We start from the raw sequence: 21,091 nt of genomic DNA, 5'->3' as shown, positions 1-21,091 counted from the left end.
AGTGCTGCAAAGTCTGTAGTACTACAGAAGTTATGTCCCCCAGGGCCTAGAATGCCTAACTTTCTTCCAGACTTCAGATTAACGCAGCTAACCAGCTCTGTGCTCTCGCATTAGATGTGTGGAACTTCTTTGACCCAGATGTACTGTGTTGCAAGCTTAAGCAACATGTTTTTGACACTCATGGCCTTCTGCTCAGTGATGGTGGCTTTCTGGGCTAGGAGTAGGGATAGTAATGGGATATGTCAATGTCTCAACTGTTATGTACTTTCAGCTGTGAAAATGAAGAGAATGAGCCACCAAAAAAAGTGCAAATATAAGAAGTAAAAGTATGGCCTGGGGAAAAAATTGAGAGAGAATGTGAACTAATGACAGGCATTTGGCCCAAAAGATGATAGTCTGGGGGGGTTTTGTTGTCAATCTGTTACTGAAATGTGGCTTCTGTAACACTTCTGAACAACTCTGTTAGTAACCTGGCATGAAGATGCAGTGATTGTCAATAAGGAAAAATAACTCTAACTTTAAAACTGGTCTCCTAATTATATCTGAGGTTTATTTTGAAGGAATTCCACTACTAATATTCACCAGTTTGTTTTTTTTTATTTGCCGTTTGCAAGTTACGTAAATGGTAATTATAGAGAGGGTGGTGATCAATGGTTTTCCATATTTACTGGGGCTTGGATGAGAGAAAGTTACTTACATTAGCTTTGCTGCGAATTATATTTTTCTTCTAGGATGATTTAGGTGGCTGTGTAATCTTCCTCAGTGCAGGACAGTAGACTTAGATTAGGGATCAGCCTGTCCTGCAGAGAGGTTAGATCCAGCCCAAGAATGGGTGACCTGGCCTGAGATGGCACAGAGGATTGGACAGCACCAGAACTGTGCTGGGCTGCCCCTCCCCTCTACAGCACCCTCCTCAGCAGCCCTCCACTGCAGTTCTTATGCCTGACTTGCTGTTTCTGCACATTGGCTGGATACCCGCAGTGAGGGAGAGCATAAGCAGCTTGAGCTCTGGGGGCAGTACAGGCTGGCAAAAGATTGCAAACCCTTGGACTAAATGACCTCTAGAGGTACCCTTTCAGCCCTATGTTTCGCTGTGTGTGTGCATATGGCTTCATTAATGTTGCTTTTATGACTTGTAGTATGCCTTCTCAGTTCTAGACTGCTCCTTAGCCTAAAGTGTAACTATAGGAAGAAAGCTGTAGTTTTATAAAGCGAACCAATGAACACTTCAGGTTAATTGGTGTTGCTAATGACATCTGGAAGCTTTTGAGATGGATCTCAAGCAGAAAAAGACCATTACATTAGCTTGCTTGGTGAGAGAAAAACATTTTAAGCCAGGGGCACTTATTAAACAGATTTTGTTCTCTTTCTTTCTAGTTCTCAAAGATTAAGTGATATCAAATAAAGTTCCAGTCCCTGTAGTGCAGTGATTAAGGGTGTGTGAAGCAGACCATATTCGATTTGGATTCGGCCTGAATTGGGGACAGTGATTTGATTCGGATCACTGTCCCTGATTCTGTTCAGCTGAAGCTGAAGAGTCAATGCTGATTTGGAGAATCAGCTGTTTGGCCATAGACACAGCTTTAAATGTTTTTTCTACATACCTCGAGGGACCACCGCAACTCGTGAATGCTGCGATGCTGGGGCGGATGGAGCATCCCACAGGAGCACGGGGAGGGGCCCACACGCTCAGTGGCGAACCCGGAAGTGGGACACTTCCAGGTCTGCCGGGGAGTGTGCGGGGGGCCCACCCCTGTGCCCCCGGCTCAGCAATTAGTTGTGGGGGAACCTGGGTGCCCCCCAAGACCCAGGAGGCACCAGTACAGATGGGTAAAAAGTGAAAGAAGTGGTGTATTTTTCTGCATTGTTAGAATTGGACACATTGTATTGTATAAAAGTATATGGTGGGATTTATCTTGGTGGCACATGCATTTTATATTTGTCACTAGTTTCTTCTTTTGACCTACATAAGAACCAAAAATTCTACTTAAAAGTATAATTCACATGCTTGATTTTGTTTGTTTGTTTTGCTTTTTACTGTTCATACAGTACAAAAATAACCATGGCATGTTGCCTTTTACTAAATTCAGCTAGAGTAATACAGTTAGCTCCACACATTTTGAATTTCGTACAAAAAAGGGGCAAACCCAGCTACCCCTGTATATAAATACATTCTTAAATACATGAACAGAGAGAAGTTATACATTTTTACTATAGACCTTCATCTTGTTTTAATTTAACTATCTGTATTACTGCCTTGTTTTATGGTGAATGTGAACAGTTAATTCCCTAGCTTTAGAGTTCTGACGCTCAAAACTTTAAGTACTTTCAGAAACAGATTAGTCATGTGAAGTTTTGTAGAATTTAGTGGTTACATAGTGTTATTTTGCAACACTACTGTGGACCTTGCTGTTTGTTCTTAAGTGTAAGTAGCTTTGTACTCTTCTTTTTTTTTTTCCCCCTTCTCCTACAGGGCAGGTATATGTAACTCTGTATGCTAAAGGTTTTTTCCAACTTTGTGCTTGATCATTGTAAGTAATTCAACACTGACTTCTTTTTGTTTTTTGACTTGCATTTAGCAGTAAATTGATTTAATCTGGGGCATGCATATGCCTAAAAAACTTTAGTGTTGGTATCTCTGTATCAGCAGCTGTTTTTGTTTTCAGTAGCAAATAGAATTCCATCCTAGCTTTTAAAGGAGTACCTGTAGTAGATAAAGCAAAAAAACAACAACATGGGTTTTATATGGTAACCCTTTTTAAATTCTCTTCTTTTCTTGTTGTTTTCTAAACTTACTATTTTCTGTTGATTTAGAAATGTCACATTTCTATCCTGTTCAGTTCAGCATTCAAGTTTTTATGCCGTCTTTTTGGTAAAATGTCAGATTTCCTGAGCAATTTCTTTCCTTTGGCATAGAAGTATTTTTCTGCTTATAGAAAGTCTGCTGGATGTGGGTTGGAACTGTTTCAGTGCCTTTAAAGTATTATCCAAAAAAGACTGATATCTGATTTAGATGCTTAAATGTTAGGCTAGCAAAGTAGCTAGCCTGTGGTGACCAGGTATTGTTTGTTTGTTTGTTTGTTTGTTTGTTTGTTTTTTGTTTGTTTGGGGGAGGGGGGATTCTTTTCTAAAACTAACTTTTTTTTTTAAACTTAACCTTTGCCAGAGAAGTGCGAGTTTTATACAAATCAGTTATTCATAGTTTACATCTCAAGTCAAATTCATACCAATCTTAGTTTGCTACTGAATTTGGCAAAGATATTTGGTTGGGGTTGTAATTTCTTACTTCATAGTATATCAAATATAGGATATTTTGTTTATTTGTTCATTTATTTTAAAGCCTCTTACAGAAGATATACTTAAGATTGTGGGGAGAGGAGAGAAATATTCATACATGTTACTCACATTGATATAACGTGAAGTGGACACATTGGAAAGAGTCCAGCAAAGAATAGCACAATATATTAGAGGTCTAGTAATTGTGTTGCGCAAGTTAAATTGAAAAAACTGGGATTATTTAACCTGGGGAAGATAAGGGTAGAGGGGATTTGATAAATCTTTACATTTTTAAGATTGTTAGAAAGCAGGGGCATCAACTTCATTTGGGGTCCCAGGCCAGATCTGGACCATGGGGCTCCTCACAGGCTGGATTCAAACCTGGGGCATGAAGGGTGTCACAATGGCCATCATGGTGGGGCTGGGGGCAGCATCGGGTTTAGTGAACTAATCTTACCACGGATGGCCATGCTCCATGGGGCCGAAGGGCTGAATTTCCAGTACCCTCTAGTAGTCTGGTGGGCAGATAGAGGTTCTGTGAGCTGAATCCGGCCTGTGTGTTGTATGTTTGGCACCACTGGGTGCTTCCAGATGAGTGTGCCCATGAGTTTTCCTGGGGACAAATAGCAGCAGCACATAGTTGTGCTACTGCTTGTTGTCCCCGGGGCATGCCTGTGCATATGTGCTCTGGCATGTGGTGAGTTGCCCCAGGTGGGGTAGAGGAGGCTGGGGCCAGCACCTGAGCCGGTCCCTGCAGCCTTACCTGGGGTCCTGGGGCCCTCCCAGGTCTCCAACAATGATGATCTGACAGCAGAGAGCTTGGCTGGCTGGCAGCTGGAATATGGCTCCTGCTGGCAAGGCTCCAGTTTCAGGCAGTGCACGCTGCCGCCACGTGTGCCACCCTGCTTTTTTCTAGCACGGGTTTTTTTGACAGCAGGATGTCTGGGTGTTAACCTCCCCCCCACCCCTCAATGCTGCAAATTAGCAGTGCAGGGAATGCCCACATCTGTGTGCAGACATGTCTGAGGCACCGCATACCACACATGCAGGTTTGTCTGGATTCATCTCCTGCATTAAAAAGAATGGTAGACTCTCCTCTGGACCCAGGGTCAGAACAAGGAGTAGTGATCTTGAATTGCACTTAGGGAAATTTAGGAAGAACTTTCAAACAGGGTGGTTAAACATGGCAACATACTCTTGGAAAGGGCATGGGAAAATATCCATCATTGGAAGCTTTAAGAGCAAGGTAAATAACTTGAAGGGGTGGTGGTTTAAACAGGGATGCTCTTATTTTGAGTGTGGGTGGAGAGGGGTAGACTACACGAGTTCTTGCTATGCAGTTTAACTCTTCTTTTCTATTATTCTTTCTCCCATTTTTTTTACACTATAGTGAATGTACTTCAGCCATATTAATTGTGACAGAAAAAGAAGCAAGAGATGACAGGGGTATGACAGCATGATATTGTTAGTTACAAGTCTCGCGTGAAATTGTTGTTTCACCATGCTGTGGTTCTGTCCTGTGCTCTGCCCCGGTTGGGCATCGCCTGCCCCAGCCCCACTCCTTCCCTCACCATGAGAGGCCTTGATCTTTACCCCCATGCCCCTTCCCTCTACCTTCCCCATTCACCTCTATCAGTGAGTGGAAAAAATAAATCTGTTTAGGGACTTTTGCCATATTCATCTCTCAAACATGTATTGAAATGTGGAAGGCTTGTGAATTTTCATAGTTATGGCATGAAGTCACAAAGTAGAACTATATTTTGTTTCTGCTTACTTGGAAACTTAACATAGGTTACCAGGTCAGACATTTCTCAGATATTACTACCATCAGTCACAGGTTTAAAATACTCGTGTGATAAACAGGCATTTTTCATCGAGATGAAAAGTGAGAGGATGCAGGCCAGTTTTACTCCAATATTCTTGGTGGGCAGTCCCATGTGTTGAACATAATTAATGGTTCACTGAATATTTTAACATTGATGTAAAAATATTCACATAGTAAAATTGTACTCATAGTATAATTTTCCTATTTTTTTTATTTCAGAAGAAAAGCCAAAGCTAAAGCTCCACTTCCTCCACCTGAACCAAAAAGCTTGGAGATTCCTTCACTGGATGAGGCAGAACTAACTAATTTCACCATGGAACAGAAAGAGAATATAATTGATAAAGACATCAAATTATCTGTGGTTCTTCCAGGGGATGTGATTAAATCTACTACTGTTAATGGCAGGTATGTTGCATGGAAAAAAATTTGGGGGCTGGCAAAAGTTTAGTTTCTATGGGTTATAGCTGCATTTTTTTGAATAAGTCATATAGCACTTCGAGCCTTACTTAAACAGGGACCAATGTACATCTTATGATGCTCTTATGAAGGTTACTTTTGGGGGGCAGAAATCCAAGATAATTTTATACATCTTAGTGCTATTTTAGAGAGCAATGGGGGCAACCTTTTTGGCAAACATGCCACAAGGTAAGAATCTTTTCAACACTACTTGCATACTACCGCTACTACTGTAGTATGCAGGCTAATCCTAGAAACCTTCTGCCCTACCTATCCATTCTTATTTAGGACAAAAAGATTTTGATGCTTTTGAAATCTAACTTTTTTTAAGAGAAACAGTTATTAACCAAGCTTTGTAATAACAAGCCAAATGGAAAATAGAATATGCTGCATAATCAAGTGCTTGTGTGTGTGTTCTCTGAATGTGGTCTGAGTCGGATAGCTGTGGAAATTGTCGGCTGTAGTTAAATCTAGAAACCTTAGCATTCTAAAACAAACCATGAACTTTCTCTGTCATCTCAATTCCTTCTCATAGGTCTTGCAGGAAATATGCCTGTTGCATGTTTTTTGTAGTAGCTTTTAAAGTTTGTTTTGTTTTTTTGTTTTTTAAAGCCAGCTTCTTGCTTTCTATCTGCCAAGTATACGTATTAGTTTGAATCTGTGTGGTCCCTTTGTTTCTGCCATTGGAAGTCAGCTGTTTGTTATGCAATAGTAAAAATAAACAAGCAAAACTTATATCCACCTTGTTACTTAATGAAAGATTAATCCAAATATGGCATGAGCTCTTCTAGGCAGTCTCTCCCTTCCGTATAACAGGCAACTAAACAATAAATACCTAATTTTTTTTATCTAGTCTGAGATGAGTTCTGTGCTTATTTTAAGCCTTTCTAAGCCTTTGCTTATTTTGCCTCTCTTTTTTTGATTGGAGGCAATATTTTTAATTTGGGACACATTCACTGCAATCTGCTTCTCAAGACCTGAATACCAAGAGTCTTTTTAATCTTGACCTACAGCCAACAGGTATTTAATGTAGAAAATTCAGCTCAGCTAAATAGTTCATTAGTAAAAGACAAAGATGGCATGCTATGACCTCTTATCACAGCTGTTTCCTCATGTCAGAAATCTGCCCCAGAAATAACTGCTCAAGGGTATGTATTTATATCCTACCTGTTATTAACCAAAGGTCTATTAAAAAGTTCTGTTCCTTAAAGATAAACCAATGTAATTGTTTTAAGCACTGTATCCCAAATGTAACGAACAGTGTTACTTACACTGTTACATGATGGAAAGCCCTGGTTTTCAATATTGGTAGAGCCATCTTTGCTGTCTCTTCTCTGACTTAGGATTTTACGATCGCTTTGGGTTGGTAGAACAAACCTTTATGTAAGTTACTCAAAATGAAGTTCATTAAACATCTGTATTAAGTATTTTAAAGCAAGACCATCTGAATGTTTCAAATGAAGTGTTTTATAACATTTTATGACATGTGGCTACATGCTATTTCTTCAGCTTTCCTGGTCAAACTTTGTTATTCAAAGCAAATATTATTCAGTGTCAGGTGTCTGGTCTAGTGATATTTAAAACCAGACAGAATTACAATCCACCTGACCAGAATGGTGCTCCAACTGTGTAATTTCTGTTGGCTGATAAATTTCTCCTTAGCCCTGAATGAGAAAAAGAAAAGATGAGCATACACAAAGTAGCTCTTTCAATACATGTACTAAACTGTTCTGATGAGGGAATGTTAAAAGGACTTGATTTTTCCAAATGACACCTTCTATGGCTTAACCTGGAGACCAGAGTGGTTGCAGCTCCTTGAATAGAACAAAATATTTACCTGTTTCTCTGGACACTACAGGCTGATGGAAAGACCTTTAAATGTGTAAATCCACAATCATGGACAATATTCAGACAGGGAAAACTTACAGGGCTTAACACAAAAGAGGACCTGCAAAGAGCAGCCCAGGATAGGTGAGGATGGCAGGGCCTTGTTCATGCCATATGCAACATTTGACTATGTGGGGAGGATTCAGGTTACAAATTGCTGCTTTGTAAAATATATTTGAAGTTTTTTGTTTGTCTTTTTTCCAAAACAATGCAAACCAGTTTAGCAAATCAGCTACTTTTTATTATTGAAACAGTCATGCATAAGAAAGAGAGTTGGAAGATGGAATTTTTTTTGTTTGTTTAAAGCTTTGCTTCATTTAAAATACTTCTTTTAAACAGTGCTACAATGTCATGTACGGCTCCTGTTTTGTGTTTGGGCGGGGGGGGTGGGTTGGTTTGTTTTGTTTTTAAACAAATATGCACATATGGACTCTGCTTTCTGACCTGCTAAGTTTCATCTGTAACTTGGCATGTTGACACGATGTGCCTTATCTCTGTTGTGACACTGGCCATTCTTTAACTACCAGAGATGTATGTATTAAAATAGCAAGAGGCCCTAGTTAAGCAATTCTATCTTTATTTTGTTATGAAATGATGGCTGAAAAGGTGTTGGGGAAAGAGCAGTTAAAAATAAAGTTTACTTCTGGAAAAGCAACAAGACACCAAAACAGTAATTCAGCTGTGTGGGGGCAGAGCAGAGAAATGATGGTGGTGTAGTCATAGTGGATTATTTGGCTTTTTCAAATCCTTTTTTAAATGTTAAGGTTTTGACTCCCCTTTTGCCTCCACTTCTAACTCCGTTCCTGTTTCCCAGCATAGTGAAAGTTACCCAGCTAGTGTTAGAGGAAGATGCTTTTCTCCCTAGGCCACTTATGCTGGCAATAACCACTGCAATGGAGGTATGAAAGCTTTCTTCTGTTTTCCCTTGTACATCCATTGCCTTTTGAAACAAGAGCTTTTACTCTAAGTGCTCTTTCCCTAATTTTGAGCAGATAAAAGATTTTTTTCCTCTAATACAGCAAAAAGAAAGAGTTAAAGCTTTCTTTAGAATTTATTCTTTAGAAATTGGAGGTGTGCTTCTACTGTCTTCTGTCCAGGTGCCACAGACCAGAATAAAGTCAGGGCAGAAACATGCTTTTATATAAAGTTTTATGCATTTAAGTGATCTTGAAGTTTTATGCATTTTAAAATCCATAATGCAACATTCATTTACAAAACAAACAAAAACAGTCCTCCTATTGTTCTCTCCCTATCCTTGTTGTCCCTTGTCGTCATTCCTCCCCCACCACACACACCCTCTGACCCAAGATACAGTCAGGGACACCTTTGAGAGCACGCTCCTGGGGTATTCTTACCGATGCAGGAGTGTCCTTCAGCCCCAAGCTCCTCTCTGCCATCTACTTCTTGACCACTTGGAGTCTGAAATTTACACTCCAAAGATCACTTCCTTGAGTAATGGCATCTCAGCTTTACCTGACTCACCTAGGTCTTACCAGCTCTTTGCCAGCTGGAAGAATTGCATCTTTTTCCAATCATGTGCTCAAAAATAATAGATTCCTGCCCCCACAGCAATCCTCTTCCTTGGAAAAGGCCTGTCTGTATGGTCAAATTCTCTGAAATCACTAACAATACTAAGTTATAAAAGATGACAAAAACTTATTATAATAACAAGAGCAGGCATAAGAAATGAGTAACCATATGCTAAGATACAGACAAAGGTGTAAGAATAAACAAATAAAATGAAATATCGGAACAATCTGATCTTAGCCTACATCTCAAAACTAAGAATGTGGCTTTTACTCAACTCAACAGGTTAAAAAAAGTTCCTGCCCCATCTTCCTGTCAGCCTGCTTCACAGAGCCCACTAGCTGAGGGCCTAGAGTTATTCCCTATGCTTGAGAACAAACTAATGACAAACAATTGCCTATAATTTCTTACCTCCAAAGAGTATATTTGTTTACCAGACCTGAAGTCTTTCCTGCTTCAATTATGATCAGGAAAATAGCTGCATCCTTTCAGATATAAAGATCTAATGCCCTAAAGATACTGTACCGTTTCTTATTTAATTTCCCCACTGTGAAAATGTCCTTCCCTGAATAACTTGTTCTTGGGTGTTATTTTTGTGTCTCTTCTTTGAAAGATGCAAATTCACGATTGCCTGAAAGCGCCTGGCTCATGTGCCTTGAGCCACATCCCTAAGGGCCTGTATTATTGGCCATTAAACCATTGGCCAAGTCAGAAGCTAATTCTTCATACTTTCAAGTATGAATAGGAGAGGAATCATTGCACAGGCAAACTGTCTTAGCCAACCTATGAAATACAAATTTACATTCATATAAAATACCGCAATTCATAGATATAACAATAGGCCTAAGTACAGCTTAGTCTCTACATATATGTAACACTACACATATTATATTGATTAAACAAAAAACCCCCCATGCATGACGTTCCTTGAACATTTCAAAATATCATAGGTTTGTGACATACTTCCTACCCTGCACTCCCAACAAAACCCTCTTACCACTGCTATCACTTGGTGTTGGCTAAACAAAAACCTGTCTTTCTTTGCATTGTGAGGATGAACTTAACTGATCTTGTACATTAAAAATCCTATTCACAAAATTGTCTCCAGGATACACAATTCTAGACAGTGCTAGAAAGTCTGTTCAGTTAAATGATTGCTTTAGGAATGTGTAAAGATTCCAACTTTAGTTAAGTTACCCACACTTGATATACTGCTGAAGCCATTAATAAGTGAACCTCTTCACTACTAGTTGGGTGTGTCTACACAAGATGATTACTGAGGAGTTGCCCAGTTAGCTCCAGAGTAAATGTCTCACCATCTACACGTGCAGCCGTATTAGGCTGCAGGAAACTAATAAACTCTGCAGCAGTTGAGGACTTGTAAATACAAGTACTATCCTGCTGTAGAGTTGTTTTTTTTCATGCACAGGAACACGCATGTAGATGCTGACCCGGCTGAAAGTGCTTCAGTACAGAGGCTGCCTGCTGACTAGCTGCACACTAGAGCACCCTCATGCCATCACCAGCCCCTCTGTACAATGTCAAGCCAGCTTGAAACAGCCCCAGGCTGGTAGGCTAACCTTCTCCGCCCTTGGCTCAGTATGCTGCAGTTCTGGGTGCACATTCAAATGGTGTGTTCAGGAGAAATAAACTCTGGAGCAATATGTGCCGGAGTTTATTGATTCACATTAATTGCACATGTAGATGCATCCATTATGTAGTAATCCAGTGCTGAGTAGATGGAAAACAGCCTTTCCATTTCTTGCACAAATATAGGATTAATCAAAAAAAGTTAAGAGCGCTGCAGTTTCAGAAATTGAATGCTAAATTTAGGGTAAGTCCAAATTAAAGGTTCTCCTTGCAATATGAATTAGCTCTTCATCTTTATGCGTTAGTGTTATTTCATAGGCCACATATGGACATTCATTATCTCCTGGGAGAGTTGCTGCTCTCCCAAGAAAACCTGAGTGTACAGAGTGTATTTAGGATTTTTCTCTCAGAGCAAAAATGGCTATTCCAGGTGGAAAAAATGAAACAAGAAGCAACCCAGCTTAAACTGCTCCTAGGAGAACTGCTGTGCCCAGTCTCATACCTCACATCAGATATCCAGAACAGTAAATGGCCACCTATATGGCTTATATAATTTATCCAGCCTTACACAGGAGTTCTCCAGCAGAGTCAATGATAGAATACAGTTTTTTTCCAGAATGGTATTCAGTTGTCCAAAGTGTAAGATCATTCTTTTTTTCTTCCTGCTCTTCACTTTCTCATTCACTACTTGAATATTAATTTCTGCAACAAATGAAAAAAATATACATCTACTAGACTGTCTTGATTCATCCTTAGAGCATCATCTACCTTGTACACTGAATGATATGACTTCTGGGGAAAATGTGTGTCTAATAATAGTCTCCCTGTGAATGATTAAGTGTATTCCTGAATTAAATATGCAAGGCAGTCCCGAGGCACTCCCTAATTTCTCTGTGTTTGGACTCTGTAGTGTTAAAGTTCATTTAAAATTGTTCTTCATTTACTTTCTGTACATACAGCATGCAAAAGCTCATCTGATATATGTTTGCTCTCTGTGAATGATGTTTCTTAGACTCCATTTGGAAATATTCTGAGAGAGAAAGACACATTTTAATTCTGAACTGGAAAATTTAAAACAATGAAGCTGAATCCTTGGGCAGGCAGAGTATTAATTCTTGTGTTTCCTACCAAAATAGCTTTATGTATATACAGGTCATTTAAGGTTAAGTAGTTTGAAATAATAGCTTCAGTGTGTGCCAGGCCAATTTTGGGAATAAGTCAATGTATGAATTGCTACAAATACTTTTGCAAAATTGTTCTGTATTAGACTGTGGGTTTTTTTATGACCCTCAAAATAGCATGTGTACCTGTGGGTTTTTCCCCTGTACTCTTATCCTCTATGTACAAAATGGATATCTTACTTCTCTCAGTGATCATGCTTTTGGCATTCCGCCCCCCATACACTTCTTTAGAGTATTTACAAAACTAAAGAATAGAATCAAAAGACATACCTTTTGCCAATGTTCAGAAAAATATTCTTCTTTGGTTTGCTTAATAAACCTATAAGAAAATTAATGTTATATATGTTTTCCTTTTTTACAGGAAACCCATGATGGACTTGTTGATTTTTCTGTGTGCACAGTATCGTTTAAATCCATCAAGCTATACTATAGATCTGATGTCAGCAGAGAACAGCCAGATAAAATTCAAGCCCAATACACCAGTGGGAATGCTTGAAGTAGAAAAGGTGATTTTAAAGCCAAAGCTTTTGGATAAGAAGAAACCTGCTCCTATGATTCCAGAGGTGAGAACTAAAATGTGAACTACATGAATGTTTAATTTCCCAGCAGAAGACAAAATCCTTCATAAAGGTTTGCCTGCTGATGCCAGAATGTAGTGTTGCATGGGAATCATAACTTCAGTCCATAGCTCCAGGATAATTTTTGGATTTTTAATGATTTGGGGAAGTTGACATTTTGAATCTAATATATTTCTCTTGGCTGTGTATAGCACTGGCCCACTTTACATATTACATGTATGCTACAGTTATGATATATGCCATATATATTTAACATGTTACTACACATTAAGGGTGCTGTATGAGCACCCAGCCTAAGGCTCCATAAAATGGGAAACCAGCCATAAAAGTGTTCTAAATAAAATGCACACCTGTATTTCTATGGCTGGTTTGTATGGTTCCTTAAATTGAACATATGGAGGTGTCAGGTCTGGGGCTGATCAGTCGGCTGAAGTGTCTTCCCTGGTGCCAGACTTGTGGGACCCAGCTTTCAGCTTTGCACTAGCAAGTAGAAAGGACATGATTGTGATCTGATTTCCCCAAACCAACATCAGGTTTCTGTCTAAACGAATGTATTCCTCATTTTCTGGGAAACAAGATTTTATAAACCTCAGGAAAAAATCTAATTGAGTAAAGTTGTTACATTTTTCTGAAATGGGTAAAAATGGATAAAAAAAAAAATATGGAAAGAATGTTCTCCTTCCATTTCCCTCCCCTTGTCTTCTTCATTCTGTCTTCAGAACACAAATCAGCACCGAGTCAGAACTGATACTCTGGATTGCTGTTCTTCTTGAATGTAAATAAAGCTGCTCAAACCTTTTATATAGAGCTCCCTTTAATGATGCAGAATTTCATTTAATGTAGCTAAAGCTATAAGAAAACAGTTCTTTATGGGGAAGCTTCTGTGGTTGCTGCAAAAAATCTGTGAAATGATTTTGGGCTGTTTATATTGGTGTCCTTAAACACAGCTTTATTGGAGTTTTTTTCTTTCTTCAGCAAACTGTGAGAGTAGTTGTAAATTACAAGAAAACACAGAAGACTGTAATAAGAGTTAGTCCGTATGCACCTCTTCAAGAACTCACACTGATTATCTGTAGCAAATGTGAGTTTGATCCTTTACACACTGTATTGCTGAAAAACTACCAGTCACAAGAGCCCCTTGACATGACAAAATCTCTTAATGACCTTGGACTAAGGGAACTATATGCAATGGATGTCAGTAGAGGTAAGACATCTTTTTTCTTTTGCTTTTCAATAAATTGTATACCTAGAAAATTTTGCTTCTGAAAAACTGAATATTTAAAATTGTGTGGTCTAAACAAAATAAATCTCCTTACAGTTAGTGTGGCCAGATGTAGTTAATTCTGTCATGGAACTGAAATCATGGCTGCCAATGGCTAGTTTTCCAAAACTTTTGATTCAGGGCATGATTTGCGCACAAGCTGTGTTTCGAAGAAGAATGCAAGGATGACGCAACTAAGTGCATATATCATGTTAATGGTAGGAGCTCCTTTAAAAGCAAAAAACAAAAATAATCTTGACAATTTGCTGAAAACTCAATGTCTTCTTAAAGAGGAATAAGTCATAGTCAATGTGAGAAATAATGAGATTTTATTACCATGCAAGTTCTGAAATTGCCCACCTTAATTTAAAGAAATGGTGCTTATCAATGTATGTGTACACTTAAGTGTTCAGATTGTTTGGTTCACTAATACTTGTGGAATAAGAGCTATTATCACCATTTTAATGATGGTCAAACAGCCTGGCATTAAGTTAAGCAACCTGATTTTTCTGGCACAGATCTTCTCTCTCTTACTTAGGGCATTGTTACAGAGGACATTTGCATTTAAATCAGAGTAAGTTTTACCATGCCTACTAAAAATTAGACTGTTCTGAGCAGCTACACAGGAGGGCTGTGCGAAGCTTTGGTAGCAGATTCAATTCGGAGGTGATTCTGGCCCGATTTGGTGGCCAAATCTCCAAATCCAAATTGAATCAGGGGACCCATTAAAAGGTCCAAATCGAATCAGAAGCCTCCAAATCGATTTGGAGATACAGGCAGTAGTTCTTAATTATGATGGACACAGCTGCCTCCAGCTGGTAAGTCTGTTGTGGAGGGGGGAGGGAAGGGGAGTGGTGGAGGGGCAGATCAAGGCCCCCACAGCGAGGGAGCAATTGGGGCTGCAACAAGCTGCCCACCCAGGGTGGGGAGGGCCCACGGGACTTGGGAAGGAGGGTTCCCACCACTGTGCACTGCCAGTCTGGGAGCTGCTCTTCTTGTGGCTCCTCCACAGGCTCTTGCTGCCAGTCCGGAAGGGCATGAAAGCGGGCATGTTCCCCCAGATCTGCTCAGGGCAGGTGGAGCACTTCCATGATCTGATCTCCCTATGCCCCTTGCCTCCCCTCTCTGCCCACCACAACAGACTTACCAGCTGGAGGCAGCTGTGTCCAGCATTGTCAAGGACTGCCTGTATAGTCTATGGTCAAAGCTCCAAATTGACGCCAAATCTCTGCAGCCAAATTGGCTGTATCAAATTGCTGTCCCTCCAAATTGGCTGAATCTGAAGCAAATACTTGCTGCTTCGCACAGGCCTACTGCACAGTAATGCTTAACTAGGGTCTCGGTCCACTCTGGGGTTAGAGCTGGCTGTACTTCCCGACACTGATTCTGTCATTGGGCATCGCAGATCTCACATCTGCTTTTTTGAGGCCATGCAGCCCCCATGCCCAGAGCTCCCACCCTGCCTACCATGTGACCCTGGCATGTTGGAGCGAGCTAGTTCTCTGCTGTGGACAGAGGGAGGCACAAGAAGCTGAGCTTGGAAGAAGGTGTTGTTCCTGCTGCTGGATCCTCAGGGCAAGTCTGGTTTCTGCTGCTGACAGTCTTCAACTGGTTGACCTGTAGTGTGGAGGCTGGGACTGAAAATCAGCTGAATCACAACAGAACCTTAAATTTGTATTGACTCCCATAATAGCTGAATACGTGTTACTTAATATGATCTGGAGATGCAACTTTTCACAGAAGGAGTAACTTTGTTTTTATATGATAGCACTTAGCATGTGTTTTACTGTTTTAAAACATGGACACTCATGTTTTAAGTGCAGTTAACATGTCCTGTGTAATGTGAGATATGGCTCTTAATCGCAAGCCACACTTTTATCGAAGACTTGTTGCTGCAAACTTCCATTCCATTTTTTGTAGTTCTCTTCAATACATGTTCTCAGATTTACTCCAACATGTCTGGTCAATACTGGCTCCTGCAATTCAGTTATCTTCCTTAGACTTCAGAGCTCTTTATACCTTTTTTTATTTGTATCCCCGCCTTTTGGCTTAAAGACAGTTTTCCTTATTTTGCTGTAGCCTTATCATTTAGTATGTTTTTTCATGGTATTTATTAAAAAGTAATGTGTGTGTTCAAAAACAGTTGGCCCAAAATACCATAATTAGAGCAATAGTTTACTTGTATGAGAATTTTCCATAACATCCTTTATCTGATGGAGTAAAAAGGTGAAATGGCAGGGGGAATGTAGAAACTGGCACAAAAATTGTGTTGTTAATTGGAGAAAACACAACTGAAATTTTTATTTTGGTTCAATTTAATTTGAATCAGAACATTATATTTTGTTTTTATCTTGCCTAAAAACATCTATTTTTACCAAGTGCACCATATGAAAAAACAGAAGCCTTATACCACTTTTCAGTTCTTGTTCACTTCAGTGGGAGTCTGAGGAGGATTACGTCTAAGTTTATTGTTTCTGACAAATATGGTTGTACAGCATAGGAGTCATTACTAAAAGCATTATGAGTGACATATGTCTGGCCAAAGATCCTGTTCCATATTAAAGAATGAGGGCTGTGACGATAGCTGTTGCAATATAATGAACCAGAAGGAAATGTGGTTCAAAGATGAAATAATTAGAAACACTTTTTAAAATCAAAAGTTTTCAAAATGTCCATTATATTGAAAAATATTGAGACTTTTTTTTTCTTCATCATCCATTTTGAATGACAACAAAAGTCCCTCTTTAATTTGTCTCATCTTTATTAACAAACTCCGTTTAGGAATGGTTGGTTATTTAGGGGGTTTTTACCTTGAAAAATATTGATTGAGTGAAGTATCCAATTTTTTTATTATTATTTTGGGCAAAAAAAACCTATTTAATCAGTTTAGGAAGTTTTGACTTCCCTCTGTTCCAAATTTTATTTTGTTCAATTTCTAAGTGCCAATAGCCATTTCTTGGTGGGCCAAATAACCGCATTATAACCTTAACACAACTGAACTTTTAAAAACATTTCTCATTCTCCATCTTCCTTTAAAACAGCTTTTCTCAACCCATGGGTCGCAGGAGTATAGGAAATGGGTCACATGGGTTTTCCCTTGCAGACTGGCAGAGGAGTCTGGGGGCAAGGGGCAGCGGGCCAGGGACGAGGGACATTGGGTCAGGACTGGCCATTGATGTTTACAAATTGGTCCTGATACAGAAAAGATTGAGAACCACTGCTTAAAAAAAATTAATTATAGATAGAATTAAAAACATTTCCCATAAACTTCACTTATTAAGTGAAGGTTAAGTGAACAGCTGTTCGTACTGAAGCTGCTTCTGGGGCTACTAGGGGTGCTAGCAGATGTGACTGATGCTGAAAGACATGACAGTTTGTCATGCAAGCAGCCACTGAAAGTGCTCTAAAGCCATGCATTGACAGAAGTGCATGGCTGCAAAGCACTTCAAAAATGCCCAGTTGGGTGACAATCTGAACCCCAAAGTGGAATGCCTTCATTAACATCTGTCAGCACAACTAGGAGCAAGTTTGGCTGATGCAGCCAAGCTCTGCTTCATGCTCTGTCTTCAGAATGGGAGGAGGAGGAGGGGGGAGTGAGTTTAGTCTGGGGGTTCCCCAGAGGGTGGGAGGGGCTCCAATCTCCCCACACACACTCTAGGGTGGCTGGGAAAACCCCCAAATAGGGCTCCCTTTCCTCCACCCCCATTCTGAAGGTAGTGAACAGAGTAGGACTCGGATGATGCAGTCCAGTTCTGCTCTGCACACTGTATTCAAAATGGGAGGGGGGGAAGGAAGAGGGTTGAATGCAGCCTGTGAGCTCCCCAGTCAGTGCTGGAGGGTGGGGCAGGTGGACTGGAGCCCCCTCAAGGGAGGGTTCCGGTCCGTACCACCCACCACCACTACTGCAGCGCAGCTGGGGTGACCCCAGACTGAACTTGCTCCCCCCCCTTTCCCACCTCCCATCCTGAGAGAGCATGGGAGCTTGGAGAGGGGAGTGGGGGACAAATGCTGCAAGCTCACAGTCTCTCTCCCCCAATCAGCTTCAAATGGGATCTGAATTATACACCCTCCTGATCTGACAGTGAATGTCTGTTGGATCAGGAGGGTCAGTCTAATTTGTCATGATGCTTTCTGTGAAGTATCATGAGTTAGACAGTGGAGCTGCACGTATGTCAGTGCCCAAGGAATTTTCCTCAGCTGGAAGAGGTTAATATAATCTTGAAAATTGTTTTTGAAAAACTAACTTATTTTTAAATAAAAATTGTTCCGCAACTGATTAGGAATACTGAAAATAGGCCACATTTTAATGTGTTTTTTACAAATGATAGCATTTCTGGTCTCTGATATACAATACCTGCTATCCTATTTCAAATTCTAAAATGGTGGCTAGCTTCAGATAAAACAGTTATTTGCTTTTCCAAAAGCAGAAGAAGGTGAGGCTTTGTCAGACAAACGGGGGATGGTTTGTATCATAATAGTTAATTTTGCTGTTTATCTTTTCTCTTGTCCAGGAACAGGCAATTATTTTGGGCAGAGGGCTGCTTACTGAGTTTTGGCAAGCCATCGAGGGCCGCATGACAGGCAGCCCAGGGCAGATTAATATTAATTATCTAAATTTTTTAGGGGCCTCACGGGCCAAATAGAATGGCCTGGTGGGCCACATCTGGCCTCTGGGCCGCATTTTGCCCACCCCTGCTCTAGTCAGTTCAGCTGCTGATTTTTAAATCTTTCACTTTTACCAAGTAAGGTGTGTTTTATCTAGTCTGTGAAACAGCAGCCAATGATCACATCGTAGTGGCATTTTTATTTATTAACTGTACCTTTTAGGTATCCTTTGTGTCCAAAATAAGTATCAAATGTGCATATACCTATAATAATAATAATAATTATTAATACTATCCTAAAAATGCCACATTGTATACAAATTTCTTTTTTAAACTTGGAGTAGCTTTTTTTGTACCATAAAAGTGTAATTTGAATACAAAAGAACTGAAATTCTTTCTGTGATCTCAGTTTGGCCCAGGCCCACCCAGCTTTGCTCATGCTGAATGATGTCTTACGATATTGGTTGTCCCACACACTTCAATGCAAGTCAGAGAACCCAAATTAGTTTTAAATGAACATACATTCTTATTTAGGATCTAGCTGTTGCTATATGCAAAACCTCAACATGATAAAGTTGTATAGGTAGGTCGCCTTTAAAAATTCATGGAAAAATGAGGCCATATTTTGGACCATCTGCCAAGAAAACTTTGAAAGTTGTTGAAATGAAATATTCGTGAAGTGAGCATTCATGCATGCATATTTTTTATAACTAAACCCATTGGAAAAAGAGCCAGAAGAGTAGTCTATAATCCCCAATAATAGCCATAATGTCCAAAGTGGCTTTTGTGTGATTTTTTTTTTTTTGGGGGGGGGGGCGGGGGCGGGGGAGAAGGAGGAAGTGCCTAACATGAAGCACTTCAGTCCTGATTTCTAAAAACACTGTTTATCTACAGTTCTCATTTGAAATCAGCTAAGTTGTGTGTGCTCAGTACCTCTGAAAAATGGATCCAATATATTTCAAATAAGGTTTTCGGAAAGAAAGGCATCAAACCTTGCTCCTTGCTTTTCAGAATTTAAGTCTAGGTCCAGGGTGAGCAATTATCTTGGCTGGAGAGCCACTTACAGAGTTTTGGTGAGCTCTTGAGGGCCAGAGGGTCAGGGAGTATTAAGGTGCTGACCTAGCCTTGGCTTCCTATCACAGCTGTTTACAGTGTCTTGTGTGGTGGCAGGTGGATGGCCTAGGGAGATGGCAATTTATCCTATCTGGTCCTGGATCTATCCACTGTGTACCCACCACCAGAGGCACTGGATGGAGTGGGCAGGCAGGAAATTCATGGAGACTGGCCTGAGGCCCCTGCAGGCAGGGCACTTTCAGCTGGGCAGATGGGATGGGGCCACAGGCAGGTAGAGAGTGGCATCTGGGAGCAGGTCAGGTAGGCAGGGCTGGGTCTGAGATTGCAGAGTGGTGAGAGCGCAGGGCTGGGACACAGCCATGATCAACTCCCTGCATGTCCCTGTGATGGGTGTCAGTTGCATCAGGGATGTGTGGGGAGTGGATCAGGTTGGGCCCTGGCCCCGTGCTGTCACCATCCCATCCAAACAGCCGAGCGTGTCCTGCCTGCAGGAGTCTCTCCATGGAGACCCTGCCTGCTGGCTGCATCTGGTGCCCCCCCAGAGATGGGTGCAGGACAGATGGGCCTGGGGTGCCCAGGGAGCAGGGCTAGGGTTTGGTGCCCCCTCAGCAGGGCACACACCTGGTCCCAAGCAGTAGTGGGGGCAGACTGGAGTCAGGCTGCCCCAGACCTGCCCACTACAGTTCCTGGCACGCCTGAGTGTCATATGTGGGGGTAGGGCAGGCTGTGCCAGGTGGCCCAGCCCAGGAGCAGTGGAACCAGCTGCATGCACCCTGGCCAGAACTGCCTTCTATGCCTGGGCCAGGTGAGGCCAAGGGACCCACCGGCCAGATGGAATCATATGGTGGGCCGGATTTTGTCCTCGGGCCATATTTTGCCCATCCCTCATCTAGGTGCTTCTTTGCACAAACATTTTGTGTAAAGTGCTGTTACTAAGAGAGGGAAGAAGACTGGGATATTAAGTATTCAAACCTGAGAAAAGTGTACAAGCATTCAAGTTGGATCAGGAGTGGGTAATCTTCCTTAAAGGTATGTGATCTAATTTCTTGTGGAATAGCCAGCACTCTTCCATGGAAATGTCTTGAGTGTCTGTACAGCTCTTTTTGTGCAAGAGAGAGGTTTTTCTCCTGGTGCAAATGTAAGGCCTATTCATGGTGTTACCATACAACAAAAATTAGACTCAGCATGAGGTGTACAGACTAAGGTAAAAAAACAAACACGTTTTCAAAATTTGTACTACCCTCTCATGGAGCTGCCTGTAAAATACCTGGCAATAACAGGGAAGATTGTTGCCTCAGAGGACCCTAGAAATTCTTACCAGTAAAAATGAAAACCTTTATATAGCTTAAGATTGCAAGACTCACTTGACACTTGTTCAGTTCTACGTATCAGAACATAAGCTTTATTTAGTAAAAACAATAAATATTTAACCATAAATACTTGGCATGCTGGGTGTAAAATAGCCTGGAACATGAATTTGTGCAACTTCTTCATCTTTGACCTTTTTTATAACTCTTCCTTTCTTGAAAGGGATAATGAAGAAAGGCATCTTGGTCTGGAAATGTAAAACAAACAAACACTTCCTGCCCTCACCTATTTCTACCCACCCCAGCACAAACTAAATTATAAGTAGCATTTTCTATAGGAACTTAAAGTGGGAAGGTTAGGATACACCTGTGTGCACACACCTGCACAGATGGATGTATATATGTAATGACAGGAAGTCCTTTCTTCTCTAAAAAAAAAAAAAAAAAAAAAAAAAAAAAAAAAAAAAAAAAAAAAAAAAAAAGCTTTTATCCGTTAAGAAGAGGATACACATTTCATTCCCCTTT

The 21,091-nt window shown here is 40.6% G+C and overlaps 1 protein-coding gene across 1 annotated transcript in view; it reads left to right on the top strand.

Moving 5' to 3' along the window:
• The window catches only part of COBLL1 (cordon-bleu WH2 repeat protein like 1), an 80,851-nt gene that overhangs the window by 9,323 nt on the left and 50,437 nt on the right, over positions 1–21,091 (top strand). The window contains exons 2-4 of the mRNA XM_019522717.1: positions 5,321–5,506; positions 12,104–12,305; positions 13,296–13,524. Of these exons, the coding sequence (XP_019378262.1) occupies positions 5,321–5,506; positions 12,104–12,305; positions 13,296–13,524 (617 nt within the window). The remainder of the gene's footprint in view (positions 1–5,320; positions 5,507–12,103; positions 12,306–13,295; positions 13,525–21,091) is intronic.

Source organism: Gavialis gangeticus, unplaced genomic scaffold (assembly GCF_001723915.1).
Source record: "Gavialis gangeticus isolate Ggan-Ray unplaced genomic scaffold, GavGan_comp1, whole genome shotgun sequence".
Lineage (NCBI taxonomy): Eukaryota > Metazoa > Chordata > Crocodylia > Gavialidae > Gavialis > Gavialis gangeticus.
The sequence above is the reverse complement of the archived record's forward strand: the minus strand, read 5'-3'. Positions and strand labels throughout refer to the sequence as shown.